This window comes from Kwoniella dendrophila, chromosome 7 (assembly GCF_036810415.1).
Source record: "Kwoniella dendrophila CBS 6074 chromosome 7, complete sequence".
NCBI classification, from domain to species: domain Eukaryota; kingdom Fungi; phylum Basidiomycota; class Tremellomycetes; order Tremellales; family Cryptococcaceae; genus Kwoniella; species Kwoniella dendrophila.
In genome coordinates, this window is record NC_089482.1 from 1,795,592 (window position 1) to 1,812,857 (window position 17,266).

The following is a 17,266-nucleotide window of genomic DNA, read 5'->3' on the forward strand; positions in this document are numbered from 1 at the left end:
CCACTGTATCCATTGGTAACCTCTAAATGTATCTGTCCTATGCACCTCATCCTGGATCTAAGCTTTGGTGATATCTCTATCTTCGTAGAAAAGGGGTTCAAGTTCTTCTTGTTTCTTGAACAAGACATATCTCCTGAATGCCCATGGTATCCATTTAGTGAATTGATAATTAACGTAGACTTTTGTTGGAATAGAGAATACCTAGAGACAATAAATAATCAGATCATTTACAACTGTTCAAGACAAACAATACTTGAATCATCAAACTCACCTGGTCTAGTTCTTCAAGAGTAAGTTGTTTAGTTTCCCTCATGAATAAAAAGGCAAGACAAAATGCTAGGATATTCGTTCTTGTATAAAAGCCTATTTCACTCGACAATCATACAGTCAGAAACTTATATTTTGGAAATTCTGAGACTGGCTTACCGAAAGTACCGGGACCACCAAATTGTTTAAGCTGGAAAGGGAACCAAAGACTTAATAAGAAATTGATAAAGTAATTGATGGACACTCTGTCATATGAGAATATTCGTCAATTACAGTCATCAATTTAGATGACGAGTGAGGTCTCAGCAACTTACGGGAAAGCTTGACCTAATTCTCTATGTGCCAAAGGGAAAACTTCAGCTGAATAGGTAAAGATGATTGGACCTTCACCGATAGAATAGAATATTGTGTATATGTAGATGAAGCTGAAAATAAATCATAAACTCGATAAGTTAGTGGTCCAGCTGCTGTTAGTAAGTGAGCCCACTCACAGTGCGACAATCCCGGTTCGAGTGGTTTGATCGTCGATGTAGAATGCCATACCTGGATATACCATATTGGTAAATGATAACAAACTTCATGAGTCAACACGAGGTGCTTGATATTCACTTACCAGCAGCAAGAAGGGAGATAGCCATCAAAGGGAAAAAGAACAAGTTTAATGTTCTTCTGCCAAACGTGTCAATGGTGAATATAGCAGGGCTGGTAAAATGTAGAGTTAGGGTTAAGTCATATTTTTACACGGTCGGTTAACAATTGATTACCTACAAGGTGAAGACGAAATTCAAAGCACCAAATCCTAATGAAGCGTAAAGCGCATCTACATTTGACGCACCACCTTGAACGAAAATAGTTGAACTGTAAAATGCGATAGCTACAATACATCGAAAAAGGATCGTTAATATCAATCTCTTTCATGTTTTGTTTGTATATTCATTCAAGTAACAGAGGTACACTTACTGTTGATACCACATAAATCTTGTCCAGCATGTAAGACAGAAGCAGCTAAAGTAGCTCTTCTGATTCTAGGTACAGTAAATAGATCGGAAAATCTTTGGATTAATGATCTATCACCTATAACCTTCTTTTCAGCTTCCCATTGTACCCAAGCATAAAATAAATCTCTTGATGCTTGTACATCGTGTTTTCTTAATTTTCTCATTGATGCAAAAGCTTCAGGCATACGTTTCTTTTTCATATACCATCGAGGACTTTCTGGACCTAGAAAATTTAATTAAAAAGAAGGATTATCAGTAAAAACAACTGTTCAAGGGTGAATCATTCAACCCCCGGACTTACAGAACCAAACCATCAAAGCTAATGGTACAGCAGGTATGAATGAACTTCCAATTTGTAATCTCCATGTTATATCACCACAATCTTTCAATACTGCATTAGCAGCAAATCCAACGAAAATACCAATCGTAGTCCAAAATTGCCACATCATAACTACGCATCACAAGAATTTAACTGAATATCAGCATACATCAATAAGCTTAGAGGTAGACTGCAAATACATACCTAATGCACCACGAATGACGGTAGGAGCTACCTCAGCAGAAAAGATAGGAATAGTAGAACCTTTCAAACCGATACCAATACCAAAGAATATTCTGACGATAAGTAATTCTTGCCATGTATGAGTGAAACCCATTGCAATCGGAGTGGCGATAAGAACTACGAAACGTAACCTGTGAGTCCCTCCATCCGGAATGATACTGTACCACTATTCAGCACGACTCACTAATCGCTGCAATGAAAATAGCACCTCGTCTTCCAATGAGGTTATTGATAGGATCAGAGGAATAACAACCACTATCCATAGTACAACGAATTAGCTGCTGTTCCCAATGATACTTTCTGCTCGAAACTTAAAGCTCACAGTAGAGGAGCAGACAAATAAGGAATAGCATTGACTAAACCTAAAATCCACTGATCGTGTGCACCTCCAGGTTCATCAAGACCTTTGTTGATACCGAATTCTTGTGGAAAACCAAGATCTACGAGCAGATGTACGTATTCAGTATTTATCTGTCTTGCCTCTGTAAGAGTACTTTAACTCACTGGCTCCATTACTACCAGTTTGATCCCATCCCTGAACCGCTGCACCCATAGCACAAGCACCTACAACCCATAAAAGATCTTTTGATAGTTTCCATCTATGTAACGTTGATCAGCTATGTGCATGTCTTTAACAATTCTCAATGACAAGAAACATATAGTCACCTACTTATGTTTGTGTTCAAATTCAATAGCAGCTTTTTCTTCTGCTGTTAGCTCATCAATTTCATTCCAATCATTTGGTTTTTGAGCTAATAAAGCACCTTTTCTAAAAACATCTTTATATTCTGATAACCCATTAGAATCGCAAAATTCGTCTGATTCTTTTATTAATTGAGTTTTTGGAATACCATGTAGAGCATTTGTTAATGTCGCTCTTGATGCTATTCTTTCATTTTTATCTTCCGGAGTATGATCAATTATTGTTGGTTCGGTAAGGGATGGTGAAGAGATAGGAACATGTTCATGATGTTCAACTAAATCTGAGGGCTTAAAATCCTTCTCGTGAGAATTGGAGACAGACATATCGTCAGATATCCAGTAAGTACAGAAAGGTTGTTTAGTCCTGGAGAAAATGGGCTCAAACGAGCGTATCTCAGTCAGGATAGACCATATATATATGTTGAGCTCCATGGGGAATGATCGGGAGTTGACAAGGTGCCCAAGGCAAGTTTGATAGTAAAGTCATGTTTGTTGATCACTGTCATGTGATCATCTTTATGTTTAAATTGCAATCGTTCAGGGTTTGACCAACTGAACAAAGGCAATGTTTTCTAGTTGAGCGATGCTGCAGTAGAGCATACAGTGTTGAGAGGAATGTCCAGATGAAATGGGCAAGAAACAGGCATTGTGGTTCGGGATTTTGTTTAACCGATTCCAGTGATTCAAGTCCGAATTAATTTTCGGTCGTACTCGTAATGATGATGTTGAGTTGAGCGACTCTGATTGCATGCTTAAGTGGATACCGTTCATTAATTAAATGTAAAAAGCAAAGTATTGGTAAACTGACGAAAAGGAAAAGAAAAGTGTTTAAACAAAATGAATGTTTTGGGTTAGCGTTAAATATCGGTGTATTGATGGGTAATTTCATGTTTATGCCGTCAGTGGCTTTCCTTTTTTCAAAAAGTATGTTTATGTTTATCCTTGGCTGATTTTCGATTGTCATGCATGATCATAAGTCATATTCAACAGGTTTTCTGCTTCCATATCTCTGTAGTCCGTTATGTTTGAGCTCTATATGTAAGGTAGACAAGTATAAATCTGTTCTTTCATCCTCTGGAAATCGGTAAGATTTTTGTCCACGTGGTGCTGAACGGGATTCATGGTGAACTTGAACTGACACGCAATGTTCTCTGGGAAGATCGTTCTCTCTGAATCAATCTGGATCACTTTGGTTGCTCACTGTAGCTCCTTTCCAGATAGTGAACTGTAAATACGAAGATATAAACCCTTCATCATATATATCCGTTCAGTTTTCCATCAGGCTTGAATAATCATGGTCAACACAGAATACCAATTTCAAATTTCGTACTTGAAGTATTGTACTCGATACATTCCTCAAACCATGGCGGGGTAGCAAAGTCAAAGTTAGAACCTATCCTCCTTTCATCCTGCTATGAATAAGAATCTGTGCGTGATACATAAGAGTATATACGTTGACTCGGAACATTCAATCAAGAAATTAAGAAAAAAGGGTCACTTGCCGGCTTTCGGCTTGGATATACTGTTAGATGCGACTGATACTCCCTTACTTACCGCATGAATCTCTCCATTGTTGATTGGCTTAACTCCAGATAGCAACCATCCTTTGTTGTTTTCTTTGTGATTATGATTTGAGATGGACTGTAGCTATGAAGATTCGAATCATTGAATCTATCCTACTCGCTCGCATCGCATGAATAATCGGCTCCATCTTAAACAGAGGATGAAACTGGTAATATCAAGCTGTGCAAAGGAATGAAGGTGTGCTACGGTGAAAGTGGAGGTATCATCTGGTATTAGTGATGGGTTATGTAATGCATTACGTACATTCTACACACTATACACACATACATAACGGCTTAAAGCGGCCTACGGGCATACATCAGCATACATTAGCATACATCAACATTTCACCTTTCAAAACAACGTAATTTACTCACCAGAAAGCATAAGCATAGTGATAACACCACGTCGATTGTACTGATGCACTAGTACACCTCACATATAGGATCACTTCGAACATAATCGCTATACCTTTCTCCATACTATATTCATAGATAAGATAGCAGACATCAAGCTTACAAGCGTCGAAATAAGTGATCAAATTCAAGTGGGATGCCTGCCGCAGCAAAACACAGTGAGTGGAGGAAGTTTCAAGTATTTAGTATTTCTCGCCTAAATTTTCTGATTATCATTTCGTTAATTCATGATATCATAGGACCATTGGCCAGGTAAGCGAACTTAAGCTTAGATAAGATATAGAAATGGAGAGATATACTAATCCTTGACATTAGGGGCGATGCATGCCAATCATGTAAGACGCGAAAGATAGTGAGTATACCTTCCCTTCTCTATCTTCATCATGACCGTTCTGTCTAAACTCAAATCGATAAACTATCCTTTCTTAGCGTTGTCCAGCAGAGAAACCAGCTTGCGCCAATTGCGTCAAGAAAGGTAGAGAATGTATATACAATGTGAATAACACTATCGGCAGCACCGATGGTTCACCAATTGGACATAACGAATATCAACCTAATGGTATATCATCAAGAAATTCATCTGCCAATAATTCACCTACAAACCACATCATACTGAGCGGTCCTTCCACTTCAACTCATAATCAAATACATAGACCTTCGGTTTCAAACTCCGTACATTCTTCATCATCATTTACCAATAATGATCCTAGTCAAACGCTACCAAATTCTAGATTACCTTTATCTGCTACGGGGATTTCACAAATCGAATCAAATCCACCTTCGTATCAACCTAATTACAACAATACAAACTCAACTACGCCCTGGACTGATGCCGGTATGATGGGCATGTTACCTTCTATGATGAGTCCTGTACAGAATTTACCTTCACCATGGGAAGACTTCGATATAGCAGCTCTCATAGGTCAAGGTCAGCAAGTAAATGATTCTGATAAGACAAGGATAGAGGATGTGGAATTGACTGAAGTCGAAAGGGATCATTTGTGAGTATACAAGGCTCATTGAGGATGGAGGGACACCTCGTTTAATAAAGGTGAAGTGTGTTGATACATAAGATGTCTTAGGTTACTTCTGTATTTCACCGGCCAACGTATATTCGGAATAGATATGCATATTTCAAGCTTCTACAACCGACTTCAATCAAATGATCCTATGATACGCCCTCATCCTTGTCTTCTAAATGCTATGGTATGTCGAACTCGTATCATTTCCGTAATTTGACTTGTCATATATAAGCTGAACAAGTTGTACACTTCTGAAATAGTATCTGATGACTTGTAGGGGATCCCCTCTTGAGTCTCTACGGAAACAAGAGAAATCGTTCTTTCTAAAAGCAAAGCATCAGATGGACCACGCGATAGCCTTACCGGATTTTATTTTCGATGCAATACGTGCGGGCACAATGCTGTGCACCTGGTTGTTTGGATCTCAGAGACATATGGAGGTAAGTCATATAACTCGCACGTTGAATGTTTTGCGTATTTAGCTAATCAGTCTCTGATTGTATAGGGATTGTCTATGCTTGGCCAAATGATCAAGTACGTTCTTATTGATCAGGTCTCGTTTAAAGCTAATATACGCCTGGTAGACTTAGCATCGCTGTAGGGCTGGATGTGATAAAATCGTCGATCGAGATTAGTGTTGACCCTCCTCCTGAGCACAAGCGACTGGAATTCAAAAACTTCTTACGTCTACCAGCGTCGCATCTTGAGTTAGCCGATAGGATATATGCTTTGTAAGTAGTTATCGCTCATACACCTTGATTGGTAAATTTAGGCTAACTATTCGTCAAAACGATAGCTGGCATTTATACTTGGTGGATAGATGTGTCGCGATTGCCCTTGACCTACCAGCTGGCTTCAATTTGGAAAGAATGACAACACCTTTACCGCGTGCATGGGCAGAATACGAATCGGTATGTGGGATATCGTTGCGCGGAAATCACTAATAGCATAACAAAACTGACTGACATCGGACCATTAGAATGATCCCCATTTAGCAACATGTGATCAGCGTCTGAAAGATATGTACGATGGCTCTTCCGGGATAATTAGTTCTTGCGGTCGGCAACATATAGGGGAATTGTGAGTGAAACGTTTATCCATTACCATGCACAAGTGGCTTCAGACTTCTTAGCTGACGTGTTCATTTATGATGATTGATACTTAGTTTCTTCACGTTTTGTGCGGTAGAGTTGATGTACCAGATAGCTCTGCGTCCTTCAAAGAAAGAACAGGACCGATTGGAAATAGCTCTTCACAGGTTCACCTCGAACTTGCCTGTAGGATTAAGAGGAACAGAAATCACAGAAGAAGGTAAACCTGGTGTTAGTACGGAAACAGCGGCCATTGTAAGTAGTAGTTGGCTCAACTACGGCTTGTCTATTCAAGTTCAGCTAATATTTTATGATTATTTGATAGCAATCGATCACCTTGTGTGCCGAAATGTTCCTATACCAAATCGATAAAACAGATAAGCCTGATGTGAGGGCTTTGGAAGCTGCCAGACGTATATTAGGGATCTTACATTTACTTAAAGATGCTGTGAGTGATTTACCATCTTCTCAGATATATGGTCTCGCTTCAATATTGACAACAAACATACTCTTTACAGCATATCGGCGATATAGGTCTCTTCGCTATCATGTAAGCTTGCGCATCAAGAAATAATACTGTGCAAAGACTGATAAATCATTTCTCCATTCACGTAGCATATGGTGTAGAACTGCGAGATTGCTAGTTTGGGAATGTAAACGGTTGGAAGCTAGCGGAGATACGTTCGGTGAGTTTTATTTACCTATCTTTTGAAACCTTGATCCGCTCACTAACTATCTACTTTGACGTTACTTTAGCGGCTGCGCCATACGTAAAAGATGTACAATTGATTACGGTTTTTCTCCAACAATTAGCACATATAAGTTTAGCGTAAGTCATCGCACAAAACTCTCTGTTAATCCTATCCTCTCTTTACGCTCCTATGACATGACGAAACTCGATCGCTGATCATTCGTTCGGCTCGTTTCGTGACAGTGCTGTATCGTTGGATGATATCAAGAATTGGTGGTCAGATGATTTGAGTACCTTCGGCTGGGAACATTCGTCAACGCGCGACTTTCGACATTAGTACGAGATGAATCACAAATATCAATAAATCCAATACCATTTTTTAGGAGGAAATAACCATCATCCTAGGATTGATCGTCCAACCCCTCACCAATCCTGTAGTAAAAGAGCGAAGTCAAACGCACTAGATGACGTAAAATTATGAGAAATATTGAAAAATGATGAGTTTATCATTTGTGTAGCTTAGATGTAACTAGACAGAGTTATCTGTTCATGATATTGTATTTAGAATTTCTACAGACTACAGTATTTCTAGGAAATATAATGCATATTTGTATAAATACACGAAAACATTCAGTAATAGCGACTGTGGTATATGACGTTTCGAAAAAAAGCAATTGCTTTCATTTCAATTTGATTTCGCTTTCTCTCTTTGTCGCTTCGGTCCTACATGCTACTTACTGTATCTTCCCCCAAACGTTCGTGATTTTCCTTGACAGTAATTTTTGGTTCCTAGTGGTTTCCAATGACAACAATGAATTTTCTCTTTGATTTTTTATTTACTTTATCGTTTACTACTTGAACTCATTGTTGATACTGGGGTTGAGAGGTAATCGTCATTGTATTTCATTGAGCAATATTAAACGTATTCTGTTCATTACCATCGTCGTTGATCTTATAATAAGGATTTTCGCCACAATCTAGTAGGGATATACTGATTGATTGAGAATGATCTTTTATAAGGAAGAGAAAAAAAAACACGTAATATTCATGCGATGTTATTTAAATGTATAATCAAGTATGACTACTGTATATATATATATATGTAAGAAACTGTTTCGATTTTGTTTTTTTCATTCTTTATTTGATTTAACCATTTGATATGTCCGTTTTCTACCTACAGTATCTATCTATAACGCTAATTTTACATCTTTCATTGTATTATAATTGATTTATTCGAAACAAGCCGCATCTATGTTCTTTCTTATCTATTCTATTCTTGAAAGGGAGCATGCTGAGACTGAATTGGAATGATTTAAAACATTCGTTTACCGAAGATTGCACCAGGGAAAACGACTGAGTAAATATAGATGAATAAAGCCTGAGAGTAGTGATTTCGCGGGATTCCATATGTCAGCATCCAAAAGAAAACGCACACAAGATCCAAACATGTGTTTGACGATATTGGGGATTGATAAAATAAAGGGAGGGAAAGGAAAATGGAAAACAACTCAACGCACCATCAAAAAAGCATCTAAACCTAAGAATAAAGGTTCATTGATAGCTATTTCACCTGTCCATCCATCTAGTAATTCAATTGATCTATAAACGGATCTATTTTCGATATAATCAATCACAAGCAGTATTAGCTTAGTCTTTGCACAACAAGTGTTGAGCGAAAAAAAAAAAAAAAAAAAAAAAAAAAAAAGCTTACCTGACAATGATCAAGATAGTTCCAATCGCAATTAAATATAACATTGTATCTTTTTGTTTATTTGTAATCATTGGATTTATAAAATTCATATTGTTCTTTTCTTGATCAGAGTTAATGTTGTTGTTATTACCAAGTTGTGGTTCTTCAACTAAAGTTGCAGATGGTGATGACATTTCAATACTGTTCAAAGTATCTCTTTTGTTATCACTATGTTTGTTGTTTTTGAAAAATCTTCCAAATGGATTATATTGTCTTTTGGTGGGTTTATCAATTCTTTTTCTCCATACCCATTCAATGAATAATACTGTGTAAAGTATTGTGACAACAACTACAACATTTTTTTCAATACAGAATAAAATTATCAGCATTTCGTTTACGATTATATGAAATACTATATAATATCTATCGACTCACGTTGTAAGATAACACCACCAGTCATTATATATGCACCTTGATCTGCACCATCATCATCATCTGCTGAACCAGCTATTCCACCACCTGCAGCTTGAATGACTAAACATAGGATATCTGCTGAAACGAAAATGATCGAAAACGATTGACTATGAAGTGAAGTGTATAATGGACTATTTTTAGATGGATCAAAAGGGGAATCAAAATGAGTACATAAAACTTTAAACCCTCTATATGATATTTGAATAAAAATAAGAAGGAAAAAAACTTACCCTGTAGCAGCGATAATTTTCCCTAAGAGTATATAGTTTGCCGCCGAATAAAAAGTTGGAGCTATAACTAGACAACATATTCTATTTTTTTACAAAAAATAGAAAAGGTTAAAAAAAAATAAAAAATCAGGATTGATACTAAAGACCTCTTTTTATATTGCGGTGAAATCACTTACTGCATGATGTAAGAAGCGAAACTGACACTCCATTGACCACCTTGATTTGAATCCCATTCCCATGAGGTTGCACTCCATACTCGTCCTGCCCACTAAAATTGTTAAACACATATATAAAAGGAATATCAGCAAAGGAAACTTCTTCAATATCAATTAAATTGCGGAGTTGCGAAAAAGACAGAGCGAAAGAGAGAACTTACACCTAGCAATTCAACTAAATAATCACAAGTTTTTAGAAATGTTATGTATCAGTCTCTATATACTCGATCTCATAGGCGACAGAGAACACTTCTTATGTTGGAAGGAAGACTTACCAAAAGCACCTGTAGTGAGAGTTGGTAATGTCCACCAAGCTCTGAAGAAGATACCCTCAAGCAATTGTGCAACTATTGGTAATATCGATGAAGTCAGTCTAGATCCACTTCTATGTTTGAACTGATGATTGTGTGACTTACCAAATGCTACGCCAAAAACAGCTGTGAAGCTATAAAATTGTTGCCAAAAAAAAAAATTATTAACCTTCATTCTGCTTTGTTTCATGATAAGAGATTGTAAGAATGGAATATTTCGAAAACTTACACGATAGCCCATGTTTTGGAAGGGAAATAACCATAATTTGAAAATGCCAATTCTCCAGTGATCAAACTATCTGAACCTGTAACATTGTTACACTGGAAAGGTACCGTCGTAGTTCCGTCAAATAGGGTACCTGTGATGAATGAATTGGATAATAAATATCAGATCGGTGTTGGGGCTTTTCTCAAAAGGCCAAGTAACAGATATGGAAAGATGGAAAGTACTTACAGTTCATAGTTATCAAAGTGATATTTGTGTTCTCGGCCACTCTAAGGTATTCGTTTCTAAATCTGTTGGTCAAAAATGAAATAGATTGAAATAGATTGAACTGTAAAATATCGTTGAATTATCGATTATCGATTATCAAGTCAAGTAAGTTATTAGAATATTCTCAAATTAAAGGTATGTTTCTTTCCAATGCGGGAATCCTCTTCAGTCCCTTCTTCTTCTTATATATATTATCGGCATGAGCGGTCAAGAAGTTCTTGATATGCTAATATAGTGTTCAGTCGTATTCAAAGGAACCGGCCACGATGATTAATAATAACAAGATATAACGTAGTCACCGAAAAAACGATCGAGAATATGGGTAGAGTATACGTGAGGCGAGGCGATGATGTATGTTTACATTTCATATCTGTACTACTTTCGGTCAAGGAGTTCCATGACCTTTTCGTATTAAAATGATAAGGTGACTAATTAAGTAACTGGTAACATCTTTACATACACCGTAGGCATGGCATTACATTACATTCCTTTTTCTGACTCGGTATCAACCATAGCTTATTCAGGCAGTTTTACTGTAGAATATTGCTAATAGTTGAGTCTGATAAAAGGTGTATGGTATGATGTATTATTAATTGTTGTGAACGTGTACATATTTGTAATGGTTATTCCTAGTAGTAGTAGTAGTAGTAGTAGTAGTAGTATCTTGACATTCGATTTTCGGTCTTTCTTCGGTGTGGGGCAATTTATTATGGCTATGTATGCCCTTATCGCCTTTGTCAGATTCAAAGTGAAGAAAGGAACATGTCAAACTTGGGCTGATAAACGAAAAAGAATGAAATTGCTATGTTGCTATGCTCGACTATATAAGTGAAATGAGAAAAAGATACAGTTAGGAAAAGTATCGGTGACCGAATTCCCCTGTTTAAGCATATCCTATAACCATATACACTGTATCCCATATATCCCTTTCGGTCACCGGATATATGTTTCACGGTCACCGAATAACTCGGCTTCATATACAGAGTATTACCCTTTCCAAGGAACAAGTCTGCTCATAGTCATAGCAAGGTATTTTACACTTCTTTCATCTTTCGCCGACAGATGGAATGGAACAATTTAATGCGAATCAACTGCTCAAGACGGTCATTATTGTTCGGTATATGGTACATTTGCATAACTGTATATTCTAGCTCGTTGATCATCCGGCGGAAAGAAAGTGATCTATGAGGAATGTAACGGAGAAGAGAAGAAACAAAGTCGTTCATGTTCTACCATCAAGTACCAAGACAAGTTCGATACAAGTATGTATTCATATAGTAACGGGTACAGAAGGGTAAATTATTCTCATTGTGTATTGTCCTTTGAAACCCTACTTGATTTCATCTATTTTATTCACCACCTTGAGCAATTAAAACATCGTTCAACTTGCTTTTCTGGCGTATCTTTTCGTCATTATCGTTGATGATTGAATTGGTTTAGAAAAGTCTTCTACCGAAGAAAAAACCTGGGTAGATGATTGTGTAAATGTAGATGAACAGGGCCTAGATTGTATAAAGTGAAAGGTCAGTCTCAGGTCGTAGTACACTCAAAATTGCTGAAAAGATGGAATCATAATATGGGTAAAAAGATCATGGGTGTAAAGTCGGAAAACAAAACTTACCATCAAGAAAGCATCCAAACCGAGGAACAAAGGTTCATTAATGGCAATTTTACCTGTCCACCCATCAAGTAATTCAACTGATCGATAAACGGATCTATAATTGGAAACGATATGATCAGTTAATCAGAATCTCGATTGTGTTCTTTATATGAGGGAGATGGTAACTTACCTTACAATAATCAAGAACGTTCCGACAGTGATCAAACCGCAAAGTATATTGACTTTTTGATTAGAGAGAGATGGTCCATTGTAAGGAATATTTGATGACGATGTCATAACATAATCTTGTTGTTTTCTTGCATTTTCACTTGCGCTATCTGGAGTTTCAACACCTCCTACATTAGATAGTGGCATTTCAATACTTGATCTGTCTTTGTTTTTTCCATTTCTCCATCTACCAAATGGATTATATTGTTTTCTAGCTGGTTTATCATTTTTTTTTCTCCAAATCCATTCAATGAATAAACCACTGAACAGTATAGTAACGATGACTGAGATCGACAGAGGTGAAGAGAAAAGTCGAAATTAGTTTCTTTTGAAAAGGTAGCAAGATCGCAAATGAATGGTATATGCCATGTTCACACTTACGTTGTAAAACTACGCCAGCAGTCATAATATAAGCACCAATATCTGTACCATTTTCATCTTCAGCTGAACCTGCGATACCACCACCTGTACCCTGTACGACTAAACATGCTATATCCGCAATGACAAAGATAATTGAAAACGATTGAGCATGTAATGAAGAATATGTAGGTCTACAAAAGTTGACATGTCAGTCTCGCCAATGCTCATTTCACAAGAGCCTTATTTCAAACATGTAAGTACTCACCCTGAAGTAGTGATGATTCTGGTACACAACAAAAGATACATATTAACTTTCTATTCTGCCTTATCGTTTAGGTTGCACCGCTATTATGGGTGTAAGGAATAGCAACTCACTTTCCGAAGAGGATATAATTGGCAGCAGAGTAGACAGTTGGAGCGATAACGAGAGCACAGATTCTAATGATGAAACATTCACATTAGTAATTGTGGAGTTTTTCCAGGAAAGACAGGATGACAAACTTACTGCATAATATAGGCTCCAAAACTGGTATTCCATATTCCACCATCGTTAGGATCCCATTTCCAAGAAGTTGCACTCCATACTCTACCACCCCATCCTAAAACTTCAACTAATCGAATAAACAAAACCACTCAATTGATTAGTGTATCGAGTCTATCGAGGAAGAATGGGATTTGACTTACCAGCTGTTCCAGCGGTTAAAGTAGGTAAAGTCCACCAAGCTCTATAAAAGATACTGAGAAGTAATTGAACCATTAATCCAGCACCGAAAACACCAGTGAAACTATCATAACGGTACATGTCATTGAATGATCAGTATAAGAACCGTTAATGTAAGATAAATATCTTGAGGAGGACTTACACATATGCCCATGTCTTTGAAGGGAAATAACCATAATTTGAGTACTCTAAAGAACCGGTGATCAAGTTGACCGATCCATTAACGTTGTTACACTGGAATGGTTCTTTAACCATATCATTAAATTGTTTGATAAAGCCTATCAGGGAGACAAATGTATATTAAAGGTTTCAGTTTAACTCTTTATCATCGTAATCATCAGTGGGAGTTATGGGGAAAGCAAGACAAATTAAGCTTTTAGAAGAATAATGAAAACTTACAATCCATTTTGTTGGTAGTTGAACGGTAATTATTATTTTTGAAGAGGTGGTAATTGCTTGTGAAAGAGGATTGTATTTACGTCTCTAATCTCAATGTATTGAAAAGTCAAATGAGGGATAACTTTCTTTTCCTCAAAACAGCTCGAAAACTATCCTTTATATATACATCTGGATTTAGCAGATACATCTTTTAGTTGAACATGATAGCCATATAGATGAATAGTCATTGATAAGGTGACTAGCAAGCATGACCTTGAGAAGTGACATGCTGAGAAGGGTTAAAGGTACAGTAAGACCGTCACTTGCTAAGATGGTATTAAAAATGGTTCAACACAGTTGCACAGCGTTCTATGCATTTTCGGGTTATATTGACCTTGAATCCCATCAGTCCTCGATGTTATCTCTGGGTGTCAATCTAAAAGGATGACAACCACCAGTTGAATGTCTTGGCATTTTACTTTTATTCATACGTTTATACGTTGATACTGCAGTAGTATATCGATAAGGGAGAGTCGAGATTGTTTAGCATGAAGCATTGCACGATTTGAGCTAAAAGAAGATGCGGTGGTAACGATGAACAAAAAAAGGGTTTACGTGACCGTTAGCATGCACGATACACGTGGTATATGCGGGGAAAGCGGGCATCTGAAACCGTCACCTTCACCCTCCCTCTCCCTCATTAATATTGTCATCATGTCGAAGAGGAAATGAGCAATTATATCGCATAAACTACATGAACGGTATTATCTACAAGGGTGTCGAAAAGGGGTGATAAATGTATTCTCTATTGATCGGATTAAAGTTGTACAAGGTTATCTAACTACTGATACAACCTTATTACCACTACTTAAACCAACAGCACTCATAAATTTGCCAGCTAGACTATCACCGCCATTTCTCTCTTGTTCAGTAATAAAAGGTGGTGCAATTTGACCTCTTTCAAATCTTTCTTCAGTAATATCAAAGGTTTTAGGTAATCCTTCATCCCATTCATTTGTAGTAATTAATTTGGCTAGATATTTAGTTGATAAGGCTATTCTTGCCATACCGTGACCTATACATGACAGACAAAATAAGAATGAATGATCAGTTGGTGATTCTTTTTTCAAGTTTGCGCTGCGTAATATCACATAAGAGATGGAAACTTACCATGGAATCCAGCAGCCATATACATGCCTTCTTTACCTGGTACTTGACCAATCAAAGGTAAGGTATCCTTTGTCGCACATAACATACCAGCCCAAATTCTCATTGCGCCTTCACCAGGTGCTTCGGTACCCCAATCTGAGAAGTTGTTCTTACAGTAATCACGTAACCCTATTAAACGCAGCCCAAGACAAAAGTAATCAGTTATTCGTATTCTTTGTCACTTAGATCTCATTTTAAGAATGATAGCTAACTCACATTTACTGATACCTTCCGCTACATAAGCATCATCATCGACATATAACTCTTGTTTCGTCATTACACCTAATTCATGCGCTGTAGCATGATGTAAACCTAATACAATACCAGCATCAGGTGTAAATATAAGGTATGGACCATCTTCAATTGTGTATGAATTATTTAGGTATTTAGATCCTGAAAATGAAAGAGGTGGGGTAACATTGGCAGCCTGAGCTTGGAAAGGGACAAGACTGGGAAATTATCAAAGATAAGCTAAACGTCTTCGCGATTTATTTATAGATTATTGCAGTAATCTGAGAAAACGACTTACTAGTCTGCAATTGGACTACCTTGGAATACATGTGGTGTATGAGCATTTGTACAGAAGATAACGTTTCTAGCTTTAACTATTCCTTTATCATGAACCTCAATTTCCCAAAGATCATCTACTTTTTTAGCTGAATGAACCGGACAATAAGAATATAAATCTGCTCGACCAGTCGCAATAGCTGCTTTCATATAAGCTGTAGCTAATTTATGTGGATGGACTGATCCTGCTGGTCCTTTAGAATAACCTATAGCGTTGTGAATACGAGTAGCCTATGAATCGTTGTAAGCTTAGCGAGACCGCACGTAATTTATATATCACTTGGTGAAATGTTGTTCCATATAGATCACGACAACCTTACTCACCTTTTTAGCCTCAGCTTCATCCTCTATCCAAGCCCATTCAGGTTCAGTACCTTTCAATTTTGGATGGTTTTCCCTCGCAGCAATCCATTTTTGGTAGTTTTCTGCCATTTGAACTTTAGCTGGTTCAGAAATTCTGACTATCAAGTCGAGGCATGAACAAGTAATCGTCAGTATCAGTGATACACTTTGACAATACCATAAGAATAGTAATCGCAGCTCCGACAGTTCATCGTTTATTGCGAATATCCAAAGTAAAACTACTTACCTTCAACTTTTTCACCTTTCCAAAAATCTACATCCCAATTTTCTTTATCTATAGTTTCACTAACATATTCAAGTACTCTTTTTTCAAAATCCATAACTTCAATAGCTTCTTCGATGGTCAATCCTGCACCACCTTCACTTAATGGATCACAAAGTAAAGTAAGTGAACCAAATGAGAATGGAGCACAATGTCCACCATTTCTTCCAGCTGGTACAATTACAATAATTTACGTGGTTATCAGCTTCAGTCAAGTAATTAGGTCATTACGATCGGGAGCGATATGGGATATGAGTGATAATTATTACGATACGATACTCACAAGCTCCAGAAGCCAAATCTTTAGCTTCTAATACAGCTACGGTCTTACCATCGGCTATGCCAGGTCTAGTAAGGTGATAAGCCATCGTGGTTCCTGTTAAGACAGTATGATCAGTATGTGAAGCAATAACAGATAGGTCAGATCCAAGGCGAAAACATCCACTTACCAGCCATACCAGCTCCAACAACTACATAATCGATAACATCTGTAGGTAAAGGAGTTTCTTTGTTATGGTTGTATAACGATTTTCGTCCTCGATTCTGCAGAGAGACGACTAGATCAGCTGGGCATGTAGAGAATCTGCAGGCATGGGTACTCAATCAACTTACCGTAGCTTGCCAATGCGAAACGGTTGATACGAAAGGTTGAGGCCACTTTGACATGATGAATGGATTATGCTTTGACTGGATAAGCTTGTATGTGGTTGTATAAGTATGTTGTTGTTGATGATATACAGAGTGTTATAATTCATCTACATTACCTATATATATATATATATATATATATATTGATTATCAAGACGTGCTTTTATCATCTTTGAACGATATACATCTACAGGACGGAGTCTAA

General features: G+C 37.3%; 5 protein-coding genes across 5 annotated transcripts; 1 reads left to right on the plus strand and 4 right to left on the minus strand.

The window, feature by feature from the left end:
* Positions 1–57: 57 nt before the first annotated feature.
* L201_005859 (uncharacterized protein) lies at positions 58–2,853 on the minus strand (the record flags this gene model as incomplete). The annotated part of the gene is made up of 14 exons (XM_066221587.1): positions 58–201; positions 272–363; positions 427–512; positions 582–692; positions 759–810; positions 881–969; positions 1,036–1,141; positions 1,228–1,488; positions 1,567–1,716; positions 1,789–1,944; positions 2,012–2,082; positions 2,150–2,267; positions 2,332–2,426; positions 2,498–2,853. The coding sequence occupies 14 exons, from the start codon at positions 2,851–2,853 to the stop codon at positions 58–60; spliced, it is 1,887 nt and encodes a 628-aa protein (XP_066077684.1).
* Positions 2,854–4,644: 1,791 nt separating this feature from the next.
* On the plus strand, positions 4,645–7,649 carry L201_005860 (uncharacterized protein; the record flags this gene model as incomplete). The annotated part of the gene is made up of 16 exons (XM_066221588.1): positions 4,645–4,666; positions 4,748–4,760; positions 4,824–4,860; positions 4,938–5,509; positions 5,591–5,714; positions 5,791–5,970; positions 6,036–6,064; positions 6,115–6,261; positions 6,327–6,441; positions 6,510–6,610; positions 6,696–6,876; positions 6,947–7,069; positions 7,140–7,171; positions 7,237–7,307; positions 7,378–7,450; positions 7,556–7,649. 16 exons carry the CDS (start codon positions 4,645–4,647, stop codon positions 7,647–7,649), a joined length of 1,914 nt encoding a protein of 637 aa, XP_066077685.1.
* A 975-nt stretch (positions 7,650–8,624) lies between these two features.
* On the minus strand, positions 8,625–10,693 carry L201_005861 (uncharacterized protein; the record flags this gene model as incomplete). Its single annotated transcript, XM_066221589.1, has 11 exons — positions 8,625–8,690; positions 8,830–8,923; positions 9,024–9,351; positions 9,438–9,607; positions 9,707–9,787; positions 9,883–9,974; positions 10,083–10,096; positions 10,197–10,268; positions 10,338–10,366; positions 10,462–10,591; positions 10,687–10,693. The coding sequence occupies 11 exons, from the start codon at positions 10,691–10,693 to the stop codon at positions 8,625–8,627; spliced, it is 1,083 nt and encodes a 360-aa protein (XP_066077686.1).
* A 1,468-nt stretch (positions 10,694–12,161) lies between these two features.
* L201_005862 (uncharacterized protein) lies at positions 12,162–13,889 on the minus strand (the record flags this gene model as incomplete). Its single annotated transcript, XM_066221590.1, has 9 exons — positions 12,162–12,227; positions 12,347–12,440; positions 12,516–12,837; positions 12,935–13,104; positions 13,179–13,196; positions 13,289–13,351; positions 13,419–13,524; positions 13,598–13,698; positions 13,777–13,889. The coding sequence occupies 9 exons, from the start codon at positions 13,887–13,889 to the stop codon at positions 12,162–12,164; spliced, it is 1,053 nt and encodes a 350-aa protein (XP_066077687.1).
* Positions 13,890–14,845: 956 nt separating this feature from the next.
* L201_005863 (uncharacterized protein) lies at positions 14,846–17,079 on the minus strand (the record flags this gene model as incomplete). The annotated part of the gene is made up of 9 exons (XM_066221591.1): positions 14,846–15,087; positions 15,183–15,350; positions 15,438–15,670; positions 15,751–16,019; positions 16,113–16,249; positions 16,378–16,584; positions 16,697–16,789; positions 16,863–16,956; positions 17,026–17,079. The coding sequence occupies 9 exons, from the start codon at positions 17,077–17,079 to the stop codon at positions 14,846–14,848; spliced, it is 1,497 nt and encodes a 498-aa protein (XP_066077688.1).
* Between the last annotated feature and the right edge of the window lie 187 nt (positions 17,080–17,266).